Here is a 21,954-nt window from a genome sequence, read left to right on the forward strand (position 1 = left end):
ATTATTATTATTATTAGTTAACAATACTAACTGGATCCAAACTCAAACAATATACTATTAAAGAGTCTGTGACATCAGACAAAAAAAAAGAAAATATATCTTTATTAACCCCCTGGAGCCCGTAGCCTATAGATTAGGCTACTTTTATGATGGATGGATGCGCTTCTTTGGCTTCAAAATATCAGGTACCATTCACTCCCATTATAAAGCTGGGAATAGCCAGGATATTTTTGGTATCTCTGATTGTGTTTGTCTGAAAGAAGAAAGTCATATATATACATAGGATGGCTTGAGGGTGGATAAATTATGGGATAATATTCATGTTGGGTGTAGGCTACTGTCCCTTTAACAGGTCAGTCAGACAGCCGCTAGAATAATCGGCAAAACATGCCAGAGTTTATGACGATAAGTTTGGCTCTGCATGACTCGAGTTTATTTGACAGTTTTATCAGCTTATAAAGATGCCAGATCACACTAATGAAGGTTCCCTCCGTATCTGTCTGTCTCTCTAGCTCTGACAGAGCAGGCTCTCTCTCTCTCTCTCTCTCTCTCTCTCTCTCTCTGCAGGAGACTCGCCGCACCTGTCAGCCCGAGCGCCCGTCACAACAATCTGGGTCACTCTGACTGGGCCGAAGAAAAAGAACCCCTTCACCCGTCCAAAACAATTCTGTCTAGTCACACACACTCTCTCTCACACACACACACACACACACACACACACACACACACACACACACACACTGCTGAGAAAGCAGTCGGATCTGATGAATAATTTGACACCTCTCTTCAAAAGATTATTTTGCTGTCTAGTAATGTAGGCTACTAGTTTTACTTCGCAGAAATACTTTATGTATGCTACCTACACAAATATATCAATTGCAATGTAAAAACTATCCTATTATTGATATGAATGCTGATATATGAATGTAAATGTGCTAACGGATAGCTATCTTCAGTTATTATCATGGAAGCAAATTTCCGCCACATAACAAAAAAAAATTGTACATCATAAATTAGATGAAAAGGTCATAATTCCGATTTTTTTTTTAAATCTAAATTTCGACTGTTTTATTTCAATTATGATCTAGTATGTCATAATGACTTCATTTCGCTTTTTATCGAATTATGAGTTATGTCATTTCAGCTTAATGTCAATTATGACTTTTAAAATCAATTTCTGCTTTTTATCTTATAATTATGACTGTCATAATTTCGACTTTTCATCGAATGGATGAGCCATGTATAATGAAATTTTCTTTCTTTTTTTACACAAAAATGTGTAAAAATGCATAGAAATGTTGTTTCATGTTTATTTCATCATCTCACTAAAATATTTTGCATTATAGTGCTGGGTAGATTACTTACAAATTGTAGTCGGAGACTGTTTCCACATTACATTAGTTAGTAATGTAATCCATTACATTTAGAGTAATGTAATCAGACTTCTTTTGGATTACTTTTGACAACTTGTTAATCACATTAAAATTGAATTGGATAATATTGTACCACATTGATACAAAAAATAAATACACACAATAAAATATATTCCATTCTTTGTTAACAACATGAAGTGCATTACACATGGTTAAATGACTCACTGAGTGAAAATTACAATAACAATTGTGTTCGCCAGGAGTTGATTCGATATTCAGTGTTGCAATGGTGAGAAAACATTTATTGAAAGTGAAAAGATTTCTGTAAATCCAGTGGTTATGTTATTATAGCCACCTATAGACTATATTTTATAGTCAACTACTGGCTATTCTGTGTGCAGTTCCACAAAACTAAAAGGCTCTTTTTTTTTTAGGAAGGAAAATTTAAAAGATGAAAAATAAGAATTAAAGAGAATCAATCACTTATGAAAGATTTACTGCCATTGTGGGAGTAATATGTAAACAATCAAAAATTAACTGTAGTCTGATTACGAATATTAAAAAAATTAATATAATTACAAGTACTTAATTTTTGTATTTATATATATATATATATATATATATATAAACAATAATCCCCTAGTTTACATATAGAAACCATAGACTGATAGAAACTCTGAGCATTAAATCTCAGAGGCTTATCGCCCCCTGGAGGCCACAGAAGACAACTACAGCCCGATTACCAACTAAACATGAAGCATTTCGAGCATTCCAGCAAATATATGATGCATGTTAGAAGAAAAAGAACAAGCCAGATGTTTATGCTACAAATGTAATTTTTATTAATTTAAATATTATGCAAATAAAGGGTCTATAATGATCCACAGAAAAGACATGCTTTGTGACTCATTTTTAAAATGTGTATATATATTTATATTTAGATTTGTCCAGCAGAAATCTATCCAGAGTGGAGACTGAAATCTCTGACAACGATAAAGAAGACCTTTACATTCATAAGAGTTGTGTCTGCGTGTGTTTGCCAGAGGACACAGCTGAAGGTTTATCCAAAAAACGGTCAGTGATAAAAGTGTACAGAAACGAGATCCATTTTCAAACTTCAAAAATTAAAATGCTTTTTTTCTTTTCTTATAAAAACATCCATTTCAAAAACAAGAACCTGGATACACTTCTACTCAGCAAATTAACATTTTTACTAATAAAAAAAGAAAAGGAAAAAAAATAAGAGACAAAATAGAATAGAATAGAAAAGGAAACGCACAAAAGGAGAAAGAAAACAAACCCGACCTTAATAATCAACTCCCTTTGGTAAAAACTGCAATAAACTGTCTTGCATTTGTCATTGTTTTCCATGTGGTTTCCGTTCTTTCTCCCCAAACGCCACAGTAAAGCACTAAACACAACACACTTCTGGCATAAAAAGGTCTGGCAATATTTACACTGTATTTACAAATCTGTTGAACTGTGTGTGTGTGTGTGGTTCACAGGTCATGTTTGCTGTAAGCTGGTGTACGGTGCAGAAATAAGTGTGTTTTCTGATTCATATCATAGCTTCACGCAGGCCTTAGATTTTTATTGCTGTCGCACTTATAATTTTTTGCCTTTTTTTTTTTTTTAGTAAAAACTGAATTTGTTCAGTCTAATATTACAATGCAAGATTCGCACCTCAGATCTGTGATCTCTTAAATGATGTGGCAGAATAAATCTCTGGAAGTTACTCTAAAGTTAAGTGCACTTATGCCCGAAACGCTTTAGTTGTGTTTTCGTAAAAAGTCTTATATCTTTTCCGCCACAGATTTATTCAGATCTGCTGCCTGTGAAGTTTTAATTATCAAAAACCAGGGAACACACTCGACTGGCGAAATCCGATATATACACACACATATATATATATAAATATATATATATATATATATATATTAGATCGGTGGGCTGGTTTACGGTAAGAGCCGTGCTGATTGGTCCGGGCTGGGTTTGACTGACAGGTCTTCAACCCCATGTTTTTTGGCACTGGGAGACCCGCGTTTCTGCAGGAACAGCTTATAAAAAAAAAAAAGGACAAAAAAACACTGTTTTAAAATCTCACGTGGGTCGGCGTCACATGACAGTTGAGCTGTCACGTCATCGCTGAGCTCCGCCCCTGTCCGCTGATGTCACTGGTTCTTGTGGGCACTGCCGTACTTGACTCTGTACTTATTAACGCGCTGGAAGTGAAGTATCTCGGGGTCACAGGTGGTGGTGCAGGGCAGCAGTCCCTCTCGCCCTTCTCCCATGAGCCACTTGCTGGTTTCAGCAGCCATGTCTCTGGTCACATGCTCCTTCGCCCAGCGCTGGGTCCAGGCGTGAAACCGCTGGTGCAGACGCGTGCTTACACGCTCGTGAGACTGAGCGAGAGCGAGAGCGAGAGCGAGAGCGAGAGCGAGAGAGAGAGAGAGAGAGAGAGAGAGAGAGAGAGAGAGAGAGAGAGAGAGAGAGAGAGAGAGAGAGAGAGGGGGCCACAATCAGTGTTGGCCAATATCGAAAATGTGATTGAGAAACTGTAATTTGTTGTGTTGTTCTTGGTGTGTATGTGTGTGTGTGTGTGTTTTTACCTGGTGGGCTCTCTGCAGCGCCGTGCGTCTGTACATGTAATCTTCTGATTTGAAGACATACACCATTTTATAGGAGTTGAGTTTGAACATGCACTCCATCTTCATGCTGTCTGAGTTTTCTTTTCTGCCTCCATCCTTCACCTCCTTCTCCTGAGACTCACAGTCCCGCTGACACTTACGGATCCGCCGCAGGTTCCTACAGAAACAGAGGATGGTGATGACAAACCAATAATAATGAATGAGTGTTAACCTCTATGAACGTCTCTGCTGCATGAAAACAGTCGGGACGCTGAGATTCAATCATTGGTTGATAAGTTCAGGGGTCAGAGGTCAGGCATCACAAACACACCTTGGCAGGAACACAGGCTTCTGAGACAGATGATCCCTCACGTCTGGAGATGTGAAATCAGCCGACAGATACCGCATAACGTAATCCGACCAGCGCTGCACACGTGAGCATGACAACAGGGAAAATGTATTACATTTTTAGACATTTTATTAAACCATTTTTTTTTGTGCCGGAACACTCCTGAAACAGGATTCAGTGTTATTTTAGTAGCGACATGCTATTTATATATATATATATATATACAGAGAGAGAGATTATATATATATATATATATATAAATAGTTCTTATATTTGAATTTTTTCTTTTTCATTACAATTTTAGCTTAAAATTTTACGTTTTCTCGTGCATTTTTTGTACATTTTTAGTTAATGTTTTTTAATTAAGTCTATAGTTTTAATTTCATTTGAGTAATTTTAGTACATCAAGCTAAACTAAATAAAAAAAATATTTTATTTTATTTTAGTTTGTTTTTTATTTTAAGCAATGAAAATGCTTTAGTTATTTATAATAAATTTTTTTCTGTTTTTATTTATTTATTATTTGTTTCTGTATTTTTATTTTTTCTTATTTCTTAAGTTAAATGTTTTTAATTATTATTCCATTTTAAAATAACTTCAATAAATCAAACTCAGAGACAGACCTGCAGAAATTGATGCAAACGTCCACAAGTCTGCAATTCTGCAATAATCTGTGAATCAACACGTGAAGCTCACCTCGATTTCCATTGGCCCTTCCGAGTTCTCCTCCTCCGCGTCCAGCAGCTCCACACTGAGCTGAACATTCCCTCGGTTCTTCATAAACATTACCTAGAGTGAAAGGAAGAGAGATTAAAGACTTAATGCTGTAATACTTTACGAGCAGGCTTTAGTGTTTCTGCAGCTGCAACTACCTTAAAGCAGTTCTCGTCGGACATGAGCTGCTCGGCTTTGCGCTGGTAAGACGTTTCCGCCGGTGCCCTGGAGCTCTGCGTGAGCAGAGATCCACCTGTGGCTGAGTGACTGCTCTCACTCAGGTACAGTTCTGTGACCTGAATACAGATCTCCTCACTCACTATGTGCTGTAGCTACAGTAAGAGACAGAGAGACACAGATATTTATATATTGTAAAAAGGAAAATCAAGGATTTAATATCGTTAAGAAATCCATTTTATATATAGCTTCACTTCAAAAGGTCCTTTATTAACCCACTGGAGACGTATAAACTATTTTTATGATGGATGGCTGCATTTTTTTGAACTTCAAAATCTCTTCCCCCATTCACTACCATTATAGAGCTTGGAAGAGCCAGGATTTTTTATAATATATCTCCGATTGTGTTTGGCTGAAAGAAGATATACACCAAGGATGGCTTGAGAGTGAGTGAATCATGGGATAATTATAATTTTTGGAAGAACTAACCATTTAAAGCCATGTTTCTTTCATCTGTCTCTTTATTCTATTGTATTTATTTGTGCTATAGTTTGCAATTTGTTCTTATTTTATTACTGACTGTTTACTTGTGAAAAAATAAATAAATAATGTACTGTAGTTTAACCATTCAAATAAAGCCTCCCTGTGCTATGTGTCAGCTATTACAACAAAATTACCCAAATTATCCAAAAATATATGCCAGTTTCCCCCCTGGTATCGAATATTGATATTTTTCAAGTTATCGTATCGAAGTAAAAAATTCCACTATCGTGACAACACTAGGCATGACATGCAAAATCATTATATTATGTCAGTGGATTTGGGCAGACGGACCTGTCTGACTATGTTCTGGATGAGTTTGTCCAAGGTGAAGGCGATGTAGGCATGAATGGTGAACATCTCTCGGAGAGAGTCCTCGTATTGAGATGCCTCCAGATTCCCGTCCAGCAGATTACGCACCATCTCCAGAAACGCAGAGTAATAATCCTCTACTTCTATGTCCACTGAAAGATAGAGAAAATGACTTGAAAACAGCTGCATTCACCACACTTTAAAAGTCAACATGAAATAAAAACGTACTTTCTTAAATGTTCCTGGTCTAATTATGCACGATTAATCAGTTATCCTGATGACCCTGGACCACAAAACCAGTCTTATTGTGGCTATTGCCACAAATATACCCATGCGACTTGTGACTGGTTTTGTGGTCCAGGGTCACGAATGTTTAACCTAGCAGTAAAACCGTTTCGTTACTCACTGGGCTCCTTCAGACGCAGCTGGATCGCGGTGTTTTCGTTTTTGTCTCGTTTGAGTCCGAGCACTTCCCTCTCCCACTCGCGCTCCCTCAGGTCCTCTTCGATCTGGCGTTCGGCCTGCGCGTAGAGCCGCAGCAGACGCGAGCATAGGGTGTGGTGCAGCCGGACAAAGATGTACCAGTTGTTATTCACATAGAACAGATTATACGCGTCCTCGCAGGAGCGCAGCCGCTGAGCCGTGGATGTGCTGAACAGCAGTTTGGTCTTCGTCGGGCTGCCACTAACTCCTCCTGCCAGCCCGTTGTGCTTCTTCGACGCCCCCTCGTCAAGGTCCACGTCTTCCTCGTCGTCCTCTTCCTCGGCGTCCGACAACACCCCTCGCTGGGAGAACAGCATGTCGGGGATGAAGTGGTAGATGATCTGCTTAATCTTGTACTTGTCCTCTTTGTTGATACTGCTCTGGCGTTTCACGTGGTGGATGATGAGCGCAGCCGCGTCCTCTAGAATCTGACGGTCCTCGTAGGTCACTGTCAGTTGAGGCCCAATAACAGATGCGTTGTTGTCTTCCGAAGCCTGTTCCTGCCGCTAAACAAACACACAACCATCAATCACGAGCTTGAAACTCGTCTCTCTGAGATAAACAAACCCTTTTAACTTCCTCTAGAGGATAAAGAGCATCTCACCTCATCAAAGATGCTCTCGATCTCGTTGAGAAGCGTTTTAGAGCGCAGGACCTTAGTGTCGTTCTGCTTGAAGTTAATGCCTTGATGGTCCAGAGATTTCAGGTAATATTTTTCATTCTGCTCTCTCCAGATCTTGTTGAAACCCCTTTGAGCTTCACGCCACTCTTCCTCCTTCAGCTTTAGCCTGAGACGGATGTGTAATATTTGTTAAAATAACTGGATTACAGCATTAACAAAACAATAAAAAAAACGTTAATAGCTCAAATGTGCTGTCTCTAGACATTGGAAACAGCAAATGAAAAACAAATATTGGTAAAATTAATCTTCGAAAAAGTTGGTTAACCATGTTTGTTGGCATGTTTGAAAAGCCCCACACTGGTCAACCACAAATTTTAAATAAAATATATAAATATATCCAATGTAAAAACACAAACCCACTACTGCTAAATAAGTACTGGGGCAGTTTTGTAAAACAAATGAGTTTAAATAAAATAAAATTGTCCAACCATAAATTTTTGATAATACTATATCATATATTTCTAAACTACTTTCTGCACAAACAGCACTCTGAAACAGGAATGTAGCCCTTTGGACGGATGCTCATTTATAGCGTTTATTCTCTCTAACCTCTTGAGTACAATGGGAACAGACACTGCCGGATTTTTCTTCAGTCCATCGATGATGTCCAGGGCTTTGTCTCCATATATCCTCTGGATGGCTTTCCTGTGGATGATCTCGGAGCCACCGCCCAGAGTGTTGTCCAGCCGAAATTTCGCCTGCTCTTCCGCAGACATCCGAGAAAGCTTCTTCTGAACCGCCTCCAGAACACGGATGGTGGCCAGGTTGGTTTCCAAGACGACATCCAGCTAGGGAGGAGTCAACGACACCATTAGCAAGAATTACTCCAAAAAATATAAATTAAAGCTGCAGTCCGCAGTTTTTTCTCTTTGTCGCCATCTCTGTTCGAAATCTGAAATTGCAGTTATTCGCAGAATTATCAACTTTACGCAATGTTTTGAGGAGAATGTGTGGCTGTCAGTCGCCACGCCGGTGTGGATACTGGCATTCAGAATCACAGATTATACTTTTTGGAAGTATGACCAAGTCAATTCAAGTCATCTTCATTTATATAGCGCTTTTAACAATGTAGATTGTTTCAAAGCTGCTTTACAGAGATAAACATATAATTTAAGGTAACAGATTGTTTTGGCTTTATAGTTTTGGCAGCTATAGTAGTTTTCACCAACATGAAGAATTATCACCGGAAAATGTCATCTGAACAAGTAACATCCACTTTTGTTCGGACCAACTAAGGGGAAAAAATCATTGCAGTAAATCGTGCTGATTAAATCTAACGATCGCTTATCATATCAAAACCAAATTGTTATGTTAACAACATCAGCATTGCGTGACATTTAATGCCCTTCCGATATTTATCCTTGTTTTCGCAAGGGCCGTTTGCAATCTCTTTTTTTCTGTAGCCACTCCGAAGTCTTTTGCATTTTACAACGGGTGAATCTCCAGTTGTCACTGGTGATTGTCGTTTGAACCTATCTGGATCCGCCATTAAATGCTGTGAGAAAAGGCTATAAATCTCCACCTCCAACATCCTCACACTCATAGCCTACTAGCCGAGACTCTTCTTTATGTGTACAGATGTGACGTAATGACGCAAAGACATGCTCGAATTTCCTGTGGAAATCCACCGGTACCACTGGAATAAAAAACATTATTACAAGCTTACTGTTTTGAATCGAGCTAAGGCAAGCAGATAGTTTTGAATACTGGCTGGTAATGTACTTGCTCAAAAATGTATTTTGGATCATTTTTAACAGAAAAAAGCTACAGACTGCAGCTTTAAAAAAAAACAACAAGTTGAACCGGTAACCTTATGTGTGGAAGTCTCACCTCGAATCGCTCGTCCTCACACCTGTACATGTGTTCTTCATACTGAGTCTTCTTGGAGCTCACAAAGGTAGAGTCCTCGGACCAGGAGGGGAAGGAAACCCAGGTATTATTCAGCACCTGATGCATCCACAAAGAACCAGCGTAAAGAAAGAGTTTTTTCAGAAAAACTTGCAAAATATGATGCATTTCTGAGTCAAATAATATTCAGTGTGAAATAATGTGGGGGATAGAAATGGCATTTGATGACTTGGAAGGTGATGGGTTGTGGCGCTCGTACCTCTCTACAGAGTGATGTTCTCCCGGTACATTTGGGCAGCTGGTAGCTCTTGGGTAAAGCTCGGTAACTAGAGCCCAGACGCTTGCATGAAGCGTAGTCAATTTCCATGGCAATTCCTTCAGTGGCTCTTTCTTTTGGGTACGTCTCCAAGTGTGTCATCTCCTTATATCCAAGGAAGTTCTTAAACCAAGTGAACAGCTCAGGAAATTTGCTGAAAAAAAAAAAAAAAAAAAAAGGCTAATTATTGCCAAGAATCACACAAACTCAATAGTGCAAAATAACAACTGGGGGTAGCTTTGTTCAAAAAATAATAATAATAATGTTTTCGGAGATGGTGAGAACTGAGGGAAAAACACCAGAGGGCCATAATGTATAAATAAATAAAAATAATACACATAAAATTAAACACTTTAAACTGAACTTACCCCAGGAATGGAACCACAAGCTGAACCAGCTCAGCACGAGAAATTATTTCCTCATTAAAAATGATTAGGCACCGGAGGAAGTTGTCATAGGCTTCAGAACTTCGCAAAGCTTTCCGCACCTAAGAACAGAAACATAATGTCAGTCCCTATTGGAAATGGTAACTTTTAAAATAAAATGACCTGCTTATTAAATCAACATCAGTACATTAAACCAGAGCAACTCACTTTGTCAAAGAAAAGAGATTCTGTTCCTCCGCTGTGTTTGCCAGCCTCAGTCACCAATGAATCTTTCATATTCATTAACTTCAGCTTTTTCTAAAAAAGAAAGGGGGAATAAATTGAGAAATCAAGAAAGTTATAACAGTTAAGTTATATCAGTAAGCAAAAAGGGTGACATCCCAAAAACGATGAAAATCATTCAATATAAATGAAATGCATTTCCATGGAGTGATACCTTCACAGGTGGGGTGACGGCTGTAGTCGGATGTTTGTATTTCTGGCAGCCGTTCTGATTGGGCCGCTGCTTGTTATTGAGCTGCGGTTTCTTGACTGCTCCACCGGGATCATTACGCATAGCTTCGGCCTTCTCCGCTGCAGTCTTCCCCAGCAGCTAAAGTTCAAAGCAGAGCTATTATAGTTTAACTAAAACTAAAATAAAAAATAAAAATCTGTTTTTCGTTAACTGAAATAAAATATTAAAATTAATCATTTAAATTTAGCCAGGGAAACATGTGCCAAAAAAAATCATAATAAACATTTTCCATTTTAATTTAGTTTCATTTGCACTAAAATAACTAAACCTGAAATAAATATTAATAAAAACTATATAGACATATTAAAAAAATTAAAATGACAAAAACAAAACAAAAATTAAAACAATAATAGTATCTCAATGATACTAAAATAACAACAATAAAAGTGTGAATGACTATTAAAGGGGCTATATGTAAGAATCTTCATCTATTAATCGCTATTATTTATTGCTAATGTGTGAACAGCTTGAAACAAACCTTAAACAAGCCCTTCCTAGGTTGTCTTTGAAAGCCTGTGGACTGATTTTTATGTGAAGGAATCTTTTCACATAAAACGTTTTTACCAGGAAAATAAAAAATATGTAACGTTTACATGCGCTCCTAAACGCATGAAATTAATGCTGAAAGAGCTATACTGTACTGCAGTGCTTAATTTGTAAAGTGGGAGGTCCCGGAGCACATGGATCAGGTGGATCCGGCGACTCAAAACGCGGGTTGGAGGTAAAGGTAAATAAAAATTACACTGCCTAGTGCTTCTCTATTTTTTTTTTTCAATAATGTAGCCTACCCCCCCAATTATGTTTTTTTTTTTTTTTCAGCCAAGTACCCCCTGACCGACCCCAATCATTTGAGATAGAAATAACTATAGTGATGTGCCATCATTATGAGATTTATTAAACAAATTAAAAACATTTTTATAAGGTTGGAAATAATTCAAGATTATTTCAAAGGAACAAAGACATTTGCTTTTCACTCAGACATTTTCAGCACAGCAGTGATTTAGGCCTGTAGGCCAGAGGGATTGGGAAGTTGTGATCATCTGATTGGTCAGTTTTGAATATCTCACACCTGGGTGTTAGTGACATGGTCGGGGGAAAATGACAAAAGAGGATTGTAACGGTTGTTCTGTCTCTTTCTTTTGGATGCGCTGGTGGTGCTGGGTCCCTTCTTAGGGACACTCTGCCTCTACACTCTCTCTCTCTCTCTCTCTCTCTCTCTCGCTCTCTCTCTCTCTCTCTCTCTCTCTCTCGCTCTCTCTCTCTCTCTCTCTCTCTCGCTCTCTCTCTCTCTCTCTCTGGTAACATTTTACATTTATGCTGGGTACAATTAATGGTTTGTTTTATCATTTCATTCATCCATGTTGTAACTATTTTAAGTGTAAACATAACCTTATTTCACGAGTTATTTCATGGAGTCTGATTAATACGAGATAATTGCATATATGAATGCGTCTTATTTAACAAAATTACTTTGAGATGCTGGAAAAGGAAAGACTTGAACACGCATGTCCTTCATGGCTTTTATAAACATTTGCAATAATAAACATTTGCAATAACAAACAATGTATCATTACCGATAACTGATCGTGCAGTTTAATTACCCCTTGACTGGCCCCAAACATGTTTGATAAAAGAAACAGGCTACAGTGTGTGTATATATATGCTGTGTGTTACATTTTAGCTCAAAAACAATTGTAATAAAAGATAGGATCATAAGATGCGCAATATATCGGGAGACATGGTTTTTACCACTTAAGTTTTGTTTTGTAAATCGTCAGACATGATTTTTACCACTTCATTAAGTTTTGCTTTGTAGAAAGCCTTTCTTTAAAGTGAATTTTGTTTTGTATAAATTGTATCTTAATTTTAATAAATGTTTCATCAACCAATTGCATGTATTTAATAAATAAAAAGCAAATATAGCAGATAATAACCGTGACATGGAGGGGCCGGCGCCGCGTTCACTTGTATTGCATTGTTAACTGGAGCGCATCTCATCATAAATGAATGAAACTCCGCGTAGGCCTATGCCTCATACATTAGCATTAAATATCTTTGCTGCATCCTTTCTAGAACAAACAAGGGCTTTCTCGCGGCTCGCATCAGCAGAGCATTGCATCGTCCATAGACCGCAAAACAATCAGCGGATGGCGGGCGGGTGCGGCTTTGAAAAATTAATGTCAAAAAACGTTGGTGCGGATGATGAGTTTTGTGATGCGGTTGCGGATGAAATAATACCCCATCCGCGCATCTCTATCGATAACAACATTGAACACTACACAAATAGTAATTAATTTTTTTTAATTTAGGCGATTAATTTTCCATAGTGACATAGGAGGTGCCGGATCCAATAAAAAAGGTTCCAGATCCAACGTCGGAGGTGCCGAACATGTTGCGACTCAAATTAAGCCCTGCTGTACTGTAATGTCAGTGTCATGCAAAGAAATGGGATTCATTTCAACTATAGTCTCACATGGCCAGATCTATAGACTCTATAGTCTCAAATATACTTATCATAAGTGTCATTTTATCTGTTGACATGATGCCAGTGAATGGCAGAGCTTGTGCAAACATTTACACATCGCTACGATCAGATGCTTCCTAAACTACTGCTGTCATTTTTGCTATTGAGTGGAAAGCGCGCAGCACATATTTACATATTCATCTGAACGACGCTCTCAGCGGTGTGGACAGTGCCTGGATGTTCATTAACAATATATCGCTGGAAATTAAGGTGTTTCCAATTTCTTTTTCCCCTAATTGAAGAATGAAAACAAATTTTGCCGTGAGTATATCAGGGCCTTGAATCACGTTCTGTCTCTTGTACATTACGTGTGCAAGAGCAATAAGTTGCTGCCTTCAGTTCATTTAACGGCCTCTGGTTTTGCTAATAACAAGGGTTTCTGAATTATACATATAGCCCCTTTAATACATTACTTCGTTTCAATTAAATCGATCCTAAACATCAGAAAGTGACATCTGTCAGTTATAGAATGTTCAAAAAGTTTTTAATTTGATTCAGAGATTCTAAAACGTGAGTGATGTATCAATCTAGTGGGCGGAGTCAGACACAATCAAACTCACCGCAGAGCTGTTGGCATCTGGCAGGAACTGCCCGAACTCTGAGAGCAAATCTTCCTGGTTTTTGAAGAGTTGGGCCACCTCAGCGTAAACTTCCTGCTCGGTCAGGACCGGGGTGTAGCTCCCACCCGCTTCTTTAGCATTACGCTGCTCCTTCTGATTAACAAAACAAGTATACGAGATATTCGTAAATTGATTGTGAATTATAATTTAATTGGGAAGAGTTTTTAGGGTTTGTCTGGCTTGACCTGGTATTTGTGCAGGATCTCGAGGAAGGATTTGTAGATGTTGGGCTGGCCCTGGAAGCGATTCTTAATCTTGTTGACGTAGTTAATGGCGTGGTTGAACTCCACGGGCTGGTTCTGCAGTGGTGGTGCGGTGGGCGTGGGGGTGATGGGTGTGTGGGGCTGCAGCGGCGGTGAACGCGGGGAAGCGTACGGATGGATGGACGGATTGGGAACACTGCTCGGAGCCGGAGCCGGAGCTGGAGCTTGAAGCGGCTGTACAGAGAGAAATTTAAAAAAAATCATTGATCCTGATCAGGACTAAATAAAACTAACCTTGGAATAACCTAGAATAATATTCTACATGTTTTTCTGATGCATTCTCTGGCTATATGGCAGAGTCATTACTCTTACGTTATTTTCAATATTTTACTAGTTATTAAAATCAAAAGTTGTGTCTGTTAATATTATTTAACGGATCTGAGCTAACATGAACAAACAGCGAACAGTTGTATTTTTATTGTCCGATGTAAACAAAGATTAATAATACGGTAACAAATTTAGTCAGGAACAGGGAGCGTTATAATAACTTCTCTCAAACTTATAGACAAATGTTCGTCCAGTAACATTACTAGAAATTTTGTTCAAAGTTATCAGGGGCCTGTTGCACCAGCTGTGAGGAAGTTACAACTTAGCCTAGTTTTGACGTAAATGGGCACTAAGTTATAACTTACTACTAAATATTTTTTGCGTTGCACCATTAAAGGCAGGGTTGGTGATTTGTTCCAGATTTTTTTTTTGCTATGCTGGTTAAAAGTCTCTTCACATCCTCATAGCAATCACTAAGTTAAGTGGTCTAAATACATTAATTTGTGTGTGTGTGTGTGTATATATATATATATATATATATATATATATTCTGTGGAAGGCTTTGGACCATAAAATGTTCGTCCAATCATTGCATTCGGATACCATGTCCTACCTGCCAGTCAACATATGTATTATCATACCTCCACGCACCTGCTCGCGGACATATCACACGTCATCCGTGTGTTTCATGCTATGTAGAGTAAGACAGGTAGCACCGCAAAAGTTACCTTGTTGGGGCCGGTTCACACAGAATGTGTATTTGTGGTTAAAATTCCCGAGCATCCAACATCATAGTTACGTTGTCAAATACCAAAATTACATAAAAATATCAATAAATTACATAAGCGTTTCGTCGTGTGTTAGCTTGGAAGGATTTGCATGCAGGTGTGATGTACATATCCATAAGTTTTATTAACAAAACCTGTGCTGTCTATGTTTTTAATGTTAAACAAAAGACAAAGACAAAATCACTCACTGCACTTGACTGAATAGCTTTAGTAGTTTTAGGAAGAATCAATGTATATTTAAAACATACAGTGAAGACTATGCCGTGTTTTAAAGTTTAACTCAGGGTTTAATGACTATTTTGACAACTGATTGTTTAATGCAATACTGCGTTTTAAATTGTGCAAATAGGCTTGTTCCAGTCTGGCTATTCTCGATAGCACATCTCAAAATTGGGAAGATGATCGCGATTTAGATTGTGGATCGAGATTGTCTGTTACAAGATCGTGATATGACATTTTGGGAAGATCGCCCACGCCTAACTGAGACTTTGTTTCATATCAATAGTAACAAAGCTTATTGCAATTATTGGATGGTAGGCACACTATAAATAATGTTTAGTAAAGTTTCTTTAAGTATCAGCACAGACTATAAGATTGATATTCTTGAGATTTAAGTATTGATAAAAAATGAAAAATCTATATTTTCAACTTGTGAATTTTCAGCCCTTGTGAATACCTTGCTTTTCGGCGCGGGTTGGGCGGGAGGTGTGGATGCCAGGCTGGGAGGGTTTGTGTGGATCTGGATCTGGATCTGGTGCTGCTGCGGCTGCACGGAGATGCCGTGAGGTATGATGTGTGGGCTCTCACCGGGCACAGTCACGTTAACCAGGTCATTGTCCTTGTATCTTGTAACTTCGATCTTGTATCCCGGTGGAAGAAATGTGTTAAACCCCATAATGAGATCAGGGTGACCCTTGAAGAGTTGTGACACCCGGCTGATTACGCCCGGGGTGTCAATACTGCATAATAAGAGAGAGAGAGAGAGAAAAAAAGCATTTGTAATTATTAATTATAAAATATTTCTCAGTAAAACAGAACATTGTGGGAACTAATGTAGAGAAGTTTTTTTTTAAAACACTTTTCATCAGCAAGGATGCATTAAATTGATCAAGAGAAAGTAAAGATATTTATAATGCGTTTCAAAAGATTCCCATTTCAAATAAATGTTCTTTTGATCTTTCTATTAAAATGTCTAGATTTCTAAAATGTCTATTTCTAGATCATACAATCTTGGTAAAAAACAAACAAACATCTTCTCCACAAAAAATATTCAGCACCACAACGGTTTTCAACATTAATAATAATAATAAATCATTATCATAGCAAATCATCATATTATAATGATGTATGAAGGATCATGTGACACTGAAGAGTAATGATGCTGAAAATTCAGCTATGATCACAGGAAAGTTATTTTAATTGTAAAACAGTAATGTTATTACTGTACTTTTGATCAAATAAGTGTTGCCTTTCTGAGCATAAGATACTTATTTTAAAAACATTAAAAAAATCTTACAACCCTAAATTTGTAAGTGTAACTTCTTATTTATGTTGTTATTATTTATGTTAAAAATAAAGAATCAATTGGTTAGGTATAATAGCATACAGTTCTTGCTGTGGTAACGTGAATGGTGATAGTTTACTAGTTCAATAGAATCAACAAAAAAAAAATGGTATCATGACAATCCTACATGTGAATAAACTCACCTCTGAGATTTAAACTCTTTCATAATATCCAAGAAATCATTGTAGACCTGTGGCTGATTGCCAAACTGGAGCTTCACCTGGTCCAGGTAAGACAGGGCGTCCTCCACCTGCAATAGTGAAAACAACAACCCAGTTTATCTCGCTCACACAGCTGCCACTGCAGGATCGCATTTGCTAGACTCTAAACCGAGCCAAACACAGCGTCCCTCCCGTCCCACCTTGAGTCTCTGGAACTGCTGCTGGCCCTGTGCGGATGCAGATGGTGTGGGCGGGTGCGCGTGAACCTGCACCGGCGCAGGACCATGGGCCTGGACCACTGCTGGACCATGATGGTGAGCCATGCTGTGGACCGCCGGACTGGGAGTGTGAACATGACCACTTGAGCTTTGGGCCACTGTGGACACCTGAAAACAGAAATGGTGCAGATCTTATCAATAATGAAGATGTTTCATACTCATAACAAATCCTCCTAACTAGGCAAGAATATTTATTTTGACCTCAGTGAAGCTGAAATGTTTCAGATCATGTGACGCTTAATATAAACCAATGTGGAGCAAGACAGTGAAACTGTGTGTACATATATACAGTAGTCAACATTTGAAGTGGATCAAAACCTTTCATCAAGGTTATACATTAATTTTGAACAATACCCGTTCTTGTCTTAGGACAACTTTGATTAACTTTTTTGATCCACTTCAAATGTTGTATATATATAAATGTATATATATATATTTTTTATTTTTTATTCCAGCTGAAGGCTCATATTTTATGTCTATAGTTTGACACTATGAAACACGATTATGTTTTTTCTGCATTATTTTAGTAATTCCCAAATCATTTTTGTTACTTACTTAAAATATAAAACACAAACTTATATAATTTCAGCTAGTTCAAGGCAACATTCCTCTTTTTTATTTATTTAGTTTAACTATACAAAATTTAAATATAAATGAAAAAATAAATAAAAACTTTACAGACATATTATTGAAGATATAACAATTATTTTTTATAATAACATTATCTCAATGATACATCTCCTTGTTACATAATGTTACATGTACTTACCATAGTAATAACAGTTAATTATGCATAATTACATGCAACTAACACTTAACCAAATCATAATCCTACCCTAACCCTATAGTACATGTAGTTAATTATTATTACTCAGTATCTATATAATTACGGTGTAACAATGACACCATAAAATAAAGAGTAACCGTTAAAACAAATATAATTTTGGTCTGTTTACTCTGTCACAGCTTTCTAGATTCTAGAGTCACTCTGGATTAACTGGATTAAGTGGGAACACATTCATAGGAATTATAGTTAGGATTTTTATAGTTAAAAAAAGTTTTTGCAGTAGCTCTGTACATTTCTATGGCATCGCTGTTGAAGAGTAATTAGCTGGTGAAGTGGATTGACTTATAGTTAAGGAAAGTTATGAGCATTGTAAAGCGGATGTCATAACAAATGTCAGTTTGACTGGGAGGATTTTTTTTAAAATGAGTGGTTCATTCATAAATCCGTAAGATCTTATCTTTGTGGAAATACAAACCTGAAGACAGAACACCAGCTCTATAATGCATCATGATGGCGAGTGTCCATACCTGGTATGTCTGGGGAACCGGGTACTGTATTCCTGGAGTAGGCTGCATGCCGTCAGCCACAGCCTCGAATATGGCAGGCGCTGGGGCAAGAACCCTGTGCTGGAAGCCCTCGGCGCTGCCGGGAAGCCGGCGTTGTTGTGGGATGAACACTGGCTCCTGATCCTCTAAACACCTCCTCATGCTGTACTCATACTCAGAGGGCACTAAGACCTGAAATAGACAACACAAAGAAACTAACTTACAAAAAAAAAAAAAAAACATGATTTGGCTGTAGTCCAAACCATTAGCAGCAGGAGATCAACTAGTTTAGATGAATATGAGTTATGTCCACAAAATGTATATACAAATGTGTAATGTAAATATACATGTCTGTATATTTAAATGTCCGTGCATGGTTTGTGCATACATGCGTGTGTGTGTGTATATATATATATATATATTACATATATATAAATGTATATGGTGTGTATAAGAACAGTATGTGCATATAGAAATATATACGTGTGTGTGGAGTGTGTATACATGTGGTTGGTGTGTGTGTGTGTGCGTGCCTCTCCTGCACATGCATACCAATAATGCTAACTTGCTAACTCGCGACTAAAAGTGACAAAGTTTAGGCAGGAATTTATCTTTTATCAAAGCGACTATGAAAACTAAAGGTCGGAAGTTTCAGTCTGACAGAAAACAAGCTTATTGAGGCGGGGGGAAAAAGTTCAGAAATACTGAATAAAACTGGTACTTTATAGCTCTGAGACTCACCCGCTTCTGTTAGCTGCGCTTACAGTACATCACAGATGTTAAAATATCAACGAAATACTAAAACGCGGTGTGAAAATACCGATAAAACACATTAAAACGGAGTTTAAAATCAACTAACGCATAAAATCCTGTTGAAAACAAGCGGTAGGGAGGGAAGGGCTAACTTGGGTTTTGCACACAGGCTCCGCCCACTCAGTCTCTGATTGGCTCATTGCTCAGGAGACGCCATTGAGTTGTATTTTTATTGAACGTACTCAACTGTCACTCCAACAAGAAATTAACATTGTTCGGGGGGTTGAGCCCAAACCCGCCACTCTCTCTCTCTCTCTCTCTCTCTCTCTCTCTCTCTCTCTCTCTCTCTCTCTCTCTCTCTCACACACACACACTTCAAAAACGGCAACTGGTTTTGAGCAGCACATCATTTTCTCTTAGACTGGTGTAGCAATCTTAGCAACGCCTGGGCTTAGTTTTATTTTAACGCGCGATTACTCTGTTATATTATTAATAAAATCGCGAAATTATTACATATGAACGCTTTCAGCAACTTCCTGAACTTCCTATCTGAGGTTACGTCATTTGTATGCCCCCTCAGAACAGTGTTCCAATCAGAATGAGGAATTTCATGAAATAAACGCCCCTTATAGAATTCCTTGCCTCCGATTGGTCAGGGGCTGTGAGAACGCATAAAGCATGACGTAACCCAACAGGGGCGTTTAGTCAGAGAAATCCTCGATTCCGATTAGTCGGGAGCTCTGAGAGGGCGTTATATATGACGCGAATCTCATATTGCCATGCTCCGCCCACGAGAGGCGGGGCTTAAGCTAGTGCCCGGGATTCCTCGCCCCGTCCGTCCGCAGTCAGTCAGTGGAGCTGATGCGCGCGCGTGTATGCGTGCACAGCGTTTCTCCTAAATACGGACAAAACCCAATACAACCCGAAGCAAAACAGCTCAAACTGACAGAATAAACAAGTTCGGACTGATTTTGATGTAAAGCGCTGAAATATTCAGCATGTTCGCGAGCACTTTAACACGACACCGAACAAAAGATCCGTATATAAACATCATCAAACGTTTATTAGCGACACATTTTACGATCTCAAGATTTCAGGATTGAAAGAGCACATACGAATATGACACCACCAACACACACGCCTATTTCATGACATGTTGTCCTTTAGTAATCAGACCCAAAGTCAAAATGGGAACTAAAAATCTGATCGCATAAACATGGACTCTCTATGCGATCATCCGGAGATCTGAAATGAGAGATCCGATCATACATTACAACACAAACACGCCAGTTGATCTAATATTCTTTGTTTACTGGGAGACTGAAGGGGAAAATGTCTAACCGTGTTTGAGCACCTCTTCCCTCCCCCTCTGAACACCAGACTGAGCTACAGATCTGCTTTCAGATCAAAAACAAGTGCTAAAAGCCCCCGTTAAAGCATCGGACACAAACGGATGGGTTCGTGTGTAATAACAGAGATACACGTTTCTTTGGGGCTTCAGTTGGCCAAAGCTTTGCCCCCTTTTCTCCCCTTAATGTGCCATGATCGAACAAACAGCCACGATTAATACATTAAAATCTCTTGGACGACCAGCCCCTTGCAGAAAGCACCCAAACACCGACAGAAACATATATTCGATAAAAAGAGGACAACATAAATTTGTTTTCTTTTGCCCAGCTGCTACATACCTGCGAAAAAGAGCCTCGCACTCCGGATTCGTGTTTGGAACAAATAGTTGGAAACGCCCCCCTCTCCTCCCATTGGTCTACGTGACAGTATGCGTCATCCGGATTTGAATACGACCCGCCAAATCCATAGGAACAGAGATGTACTCTGCTTCTTTAACACACCTGTAGTATTAGACTAGATGTTTTTCTTTTTAATCAATGTTTTACTCTGAAAGACACTATGCACACAAATATGTGTTATCCGATATTAAATACGCCAAAGTAAAGCAAAATAGTAATATTTTAAAATGACCTTGTTTGAATTTATCTATACAAACAGATGACATAGATGTGACTGACAGGTACTTTATGCGATTTTAAAGCTTTGTTAAAGGGATAGGTCATCCAAAAATAAAATTGTAACATACTTTCTCGCCCTCCAGTTGTTCTAAATCTGTATGATTTTTCGTTCTTCTGTTGAACACAAAATAAGATATTTTAATGAATGTTGTTGGTAATCAGACGTCCATTGACTAACATATAGGGGGGGAAACACACTATGGAAGTCAATAGGTGCTGTCAACGTTCTTCAAAATATCTTCTTTTGTGTTCAACAGAAGAAAGAAACTCTTACAGATTTAGAACAACACGAGGACGAGTAAATTATGACCGAATTTCCATTTCAAGGGGAAACTATCCCTTTAAAGATGTTGCTTCAGTAGATTCAAAATCCCATTTCTTCAGACTTTTTCAACTGAGGTGTGAACGACGTCGACCAGGGCCAGGCTAAACACAGAGAGGGTTTCATGAGGCCAGCTTAGGACACGCCCCTCGTCAAAACCCCGCCCTCAAAAGGCAGTTTAAAACCATAGATAGACTGTAAAAGTTTAGAACGCTGATAATGATTGACAGATAGAGAGCGTTTCTGATTGGCTAAATAAGCGCGGCCCGCTCCCCTAGTTTAAAGAGCCTACGGTTGTTTGCTTCCTGCCTCAACGTTTGTAGGGACATCTTATGTGTGCTTTTAAATATAAGAATATCCCAGTTGTGTTTCCCATTTTTTTGTTGTTGCAACTTGCATCTACTTCTTCATCAACACCAAAATTATATTATACATGATATAATTTTACATTATCATGAATATTAATAAAGGAATTTATTAATAAAACGGATACTGTGGGTGAAAAACAACAGGTGGCACATACCGGTACATTCTTCTAAGATTTATGCACATAAATTGGTAAACTTGCAAACAAATTTTTTTTTTGTTATTTTCACAAAGAGTAACACATTAGATTAAACTTTAATCTAATGTGTTACTCTTTGTGAAAATAACACAAAAAAAATTTGTTTGCAAGTAGTATTTTTAATATAGTATTTTTTTTTCTAGTGAGTAAATTACAGAATTTTTGGGTG

At 38.2% G+C, this 21,954-nt stretch overlaps 1 protein-coding gene across 1 annotated transcript; it reads right to left on the reverse strand.

Moving 5' to 3' along the window:
- Window positions 1-3,398: 3,398 nt before the first annotated feature.
- On the reverse strand, window positions 3,399-20,632 carry sin3aa (SIN3 transcription regulator family member Aa; the record flags this gene model as incomplete). Its single annotated transcript, XM_079602815.1, is given in 22 exon segments — window positions 3,399-3,775; window positions 3,983-4,178; window positions 4,332-4,426; window positions 5,046-5,138; window positions 5,222-5,395; window positions 6,075-6,244; window positions 6,499-7,081; window positions 7,180-7,363; window positions 7,807-8,045; window positions 9,088-9,204; window positions 9,365-9,575; window positions 9,790-9,908; window positions 10,015-10,104; window positions 10,244-10,399; window positions 13,406-13,558; window positions 13,651-13,902; window positions 15,460-15,742; window positions 16,491-16,597; window positions 16,709-16,894; window positions 18,101-18,310; window positions 20,560-20,605; window positions 20,607-20,632. Coding segments are annotated over 22 exon segments (3,921 nt in total). The 3' UTR covers window positions 3,399-3,544.
- Between the last annotated feature and the right edge of the window lie 1,322 nt (window positions 20,633-21,954).

This window comes from Phoxinus phoxinus (assembly GCF_949152265.1).
Source record: "Phoxinus phoxinus genome assembly, chromosome: 25".
Lineage (NCBI taxonomy): Eukaryota > Metazoa > Chordata > Actinopteri > Cypriniformes > Leuciscidae > Phoxinus > Phoxinus phoxinus.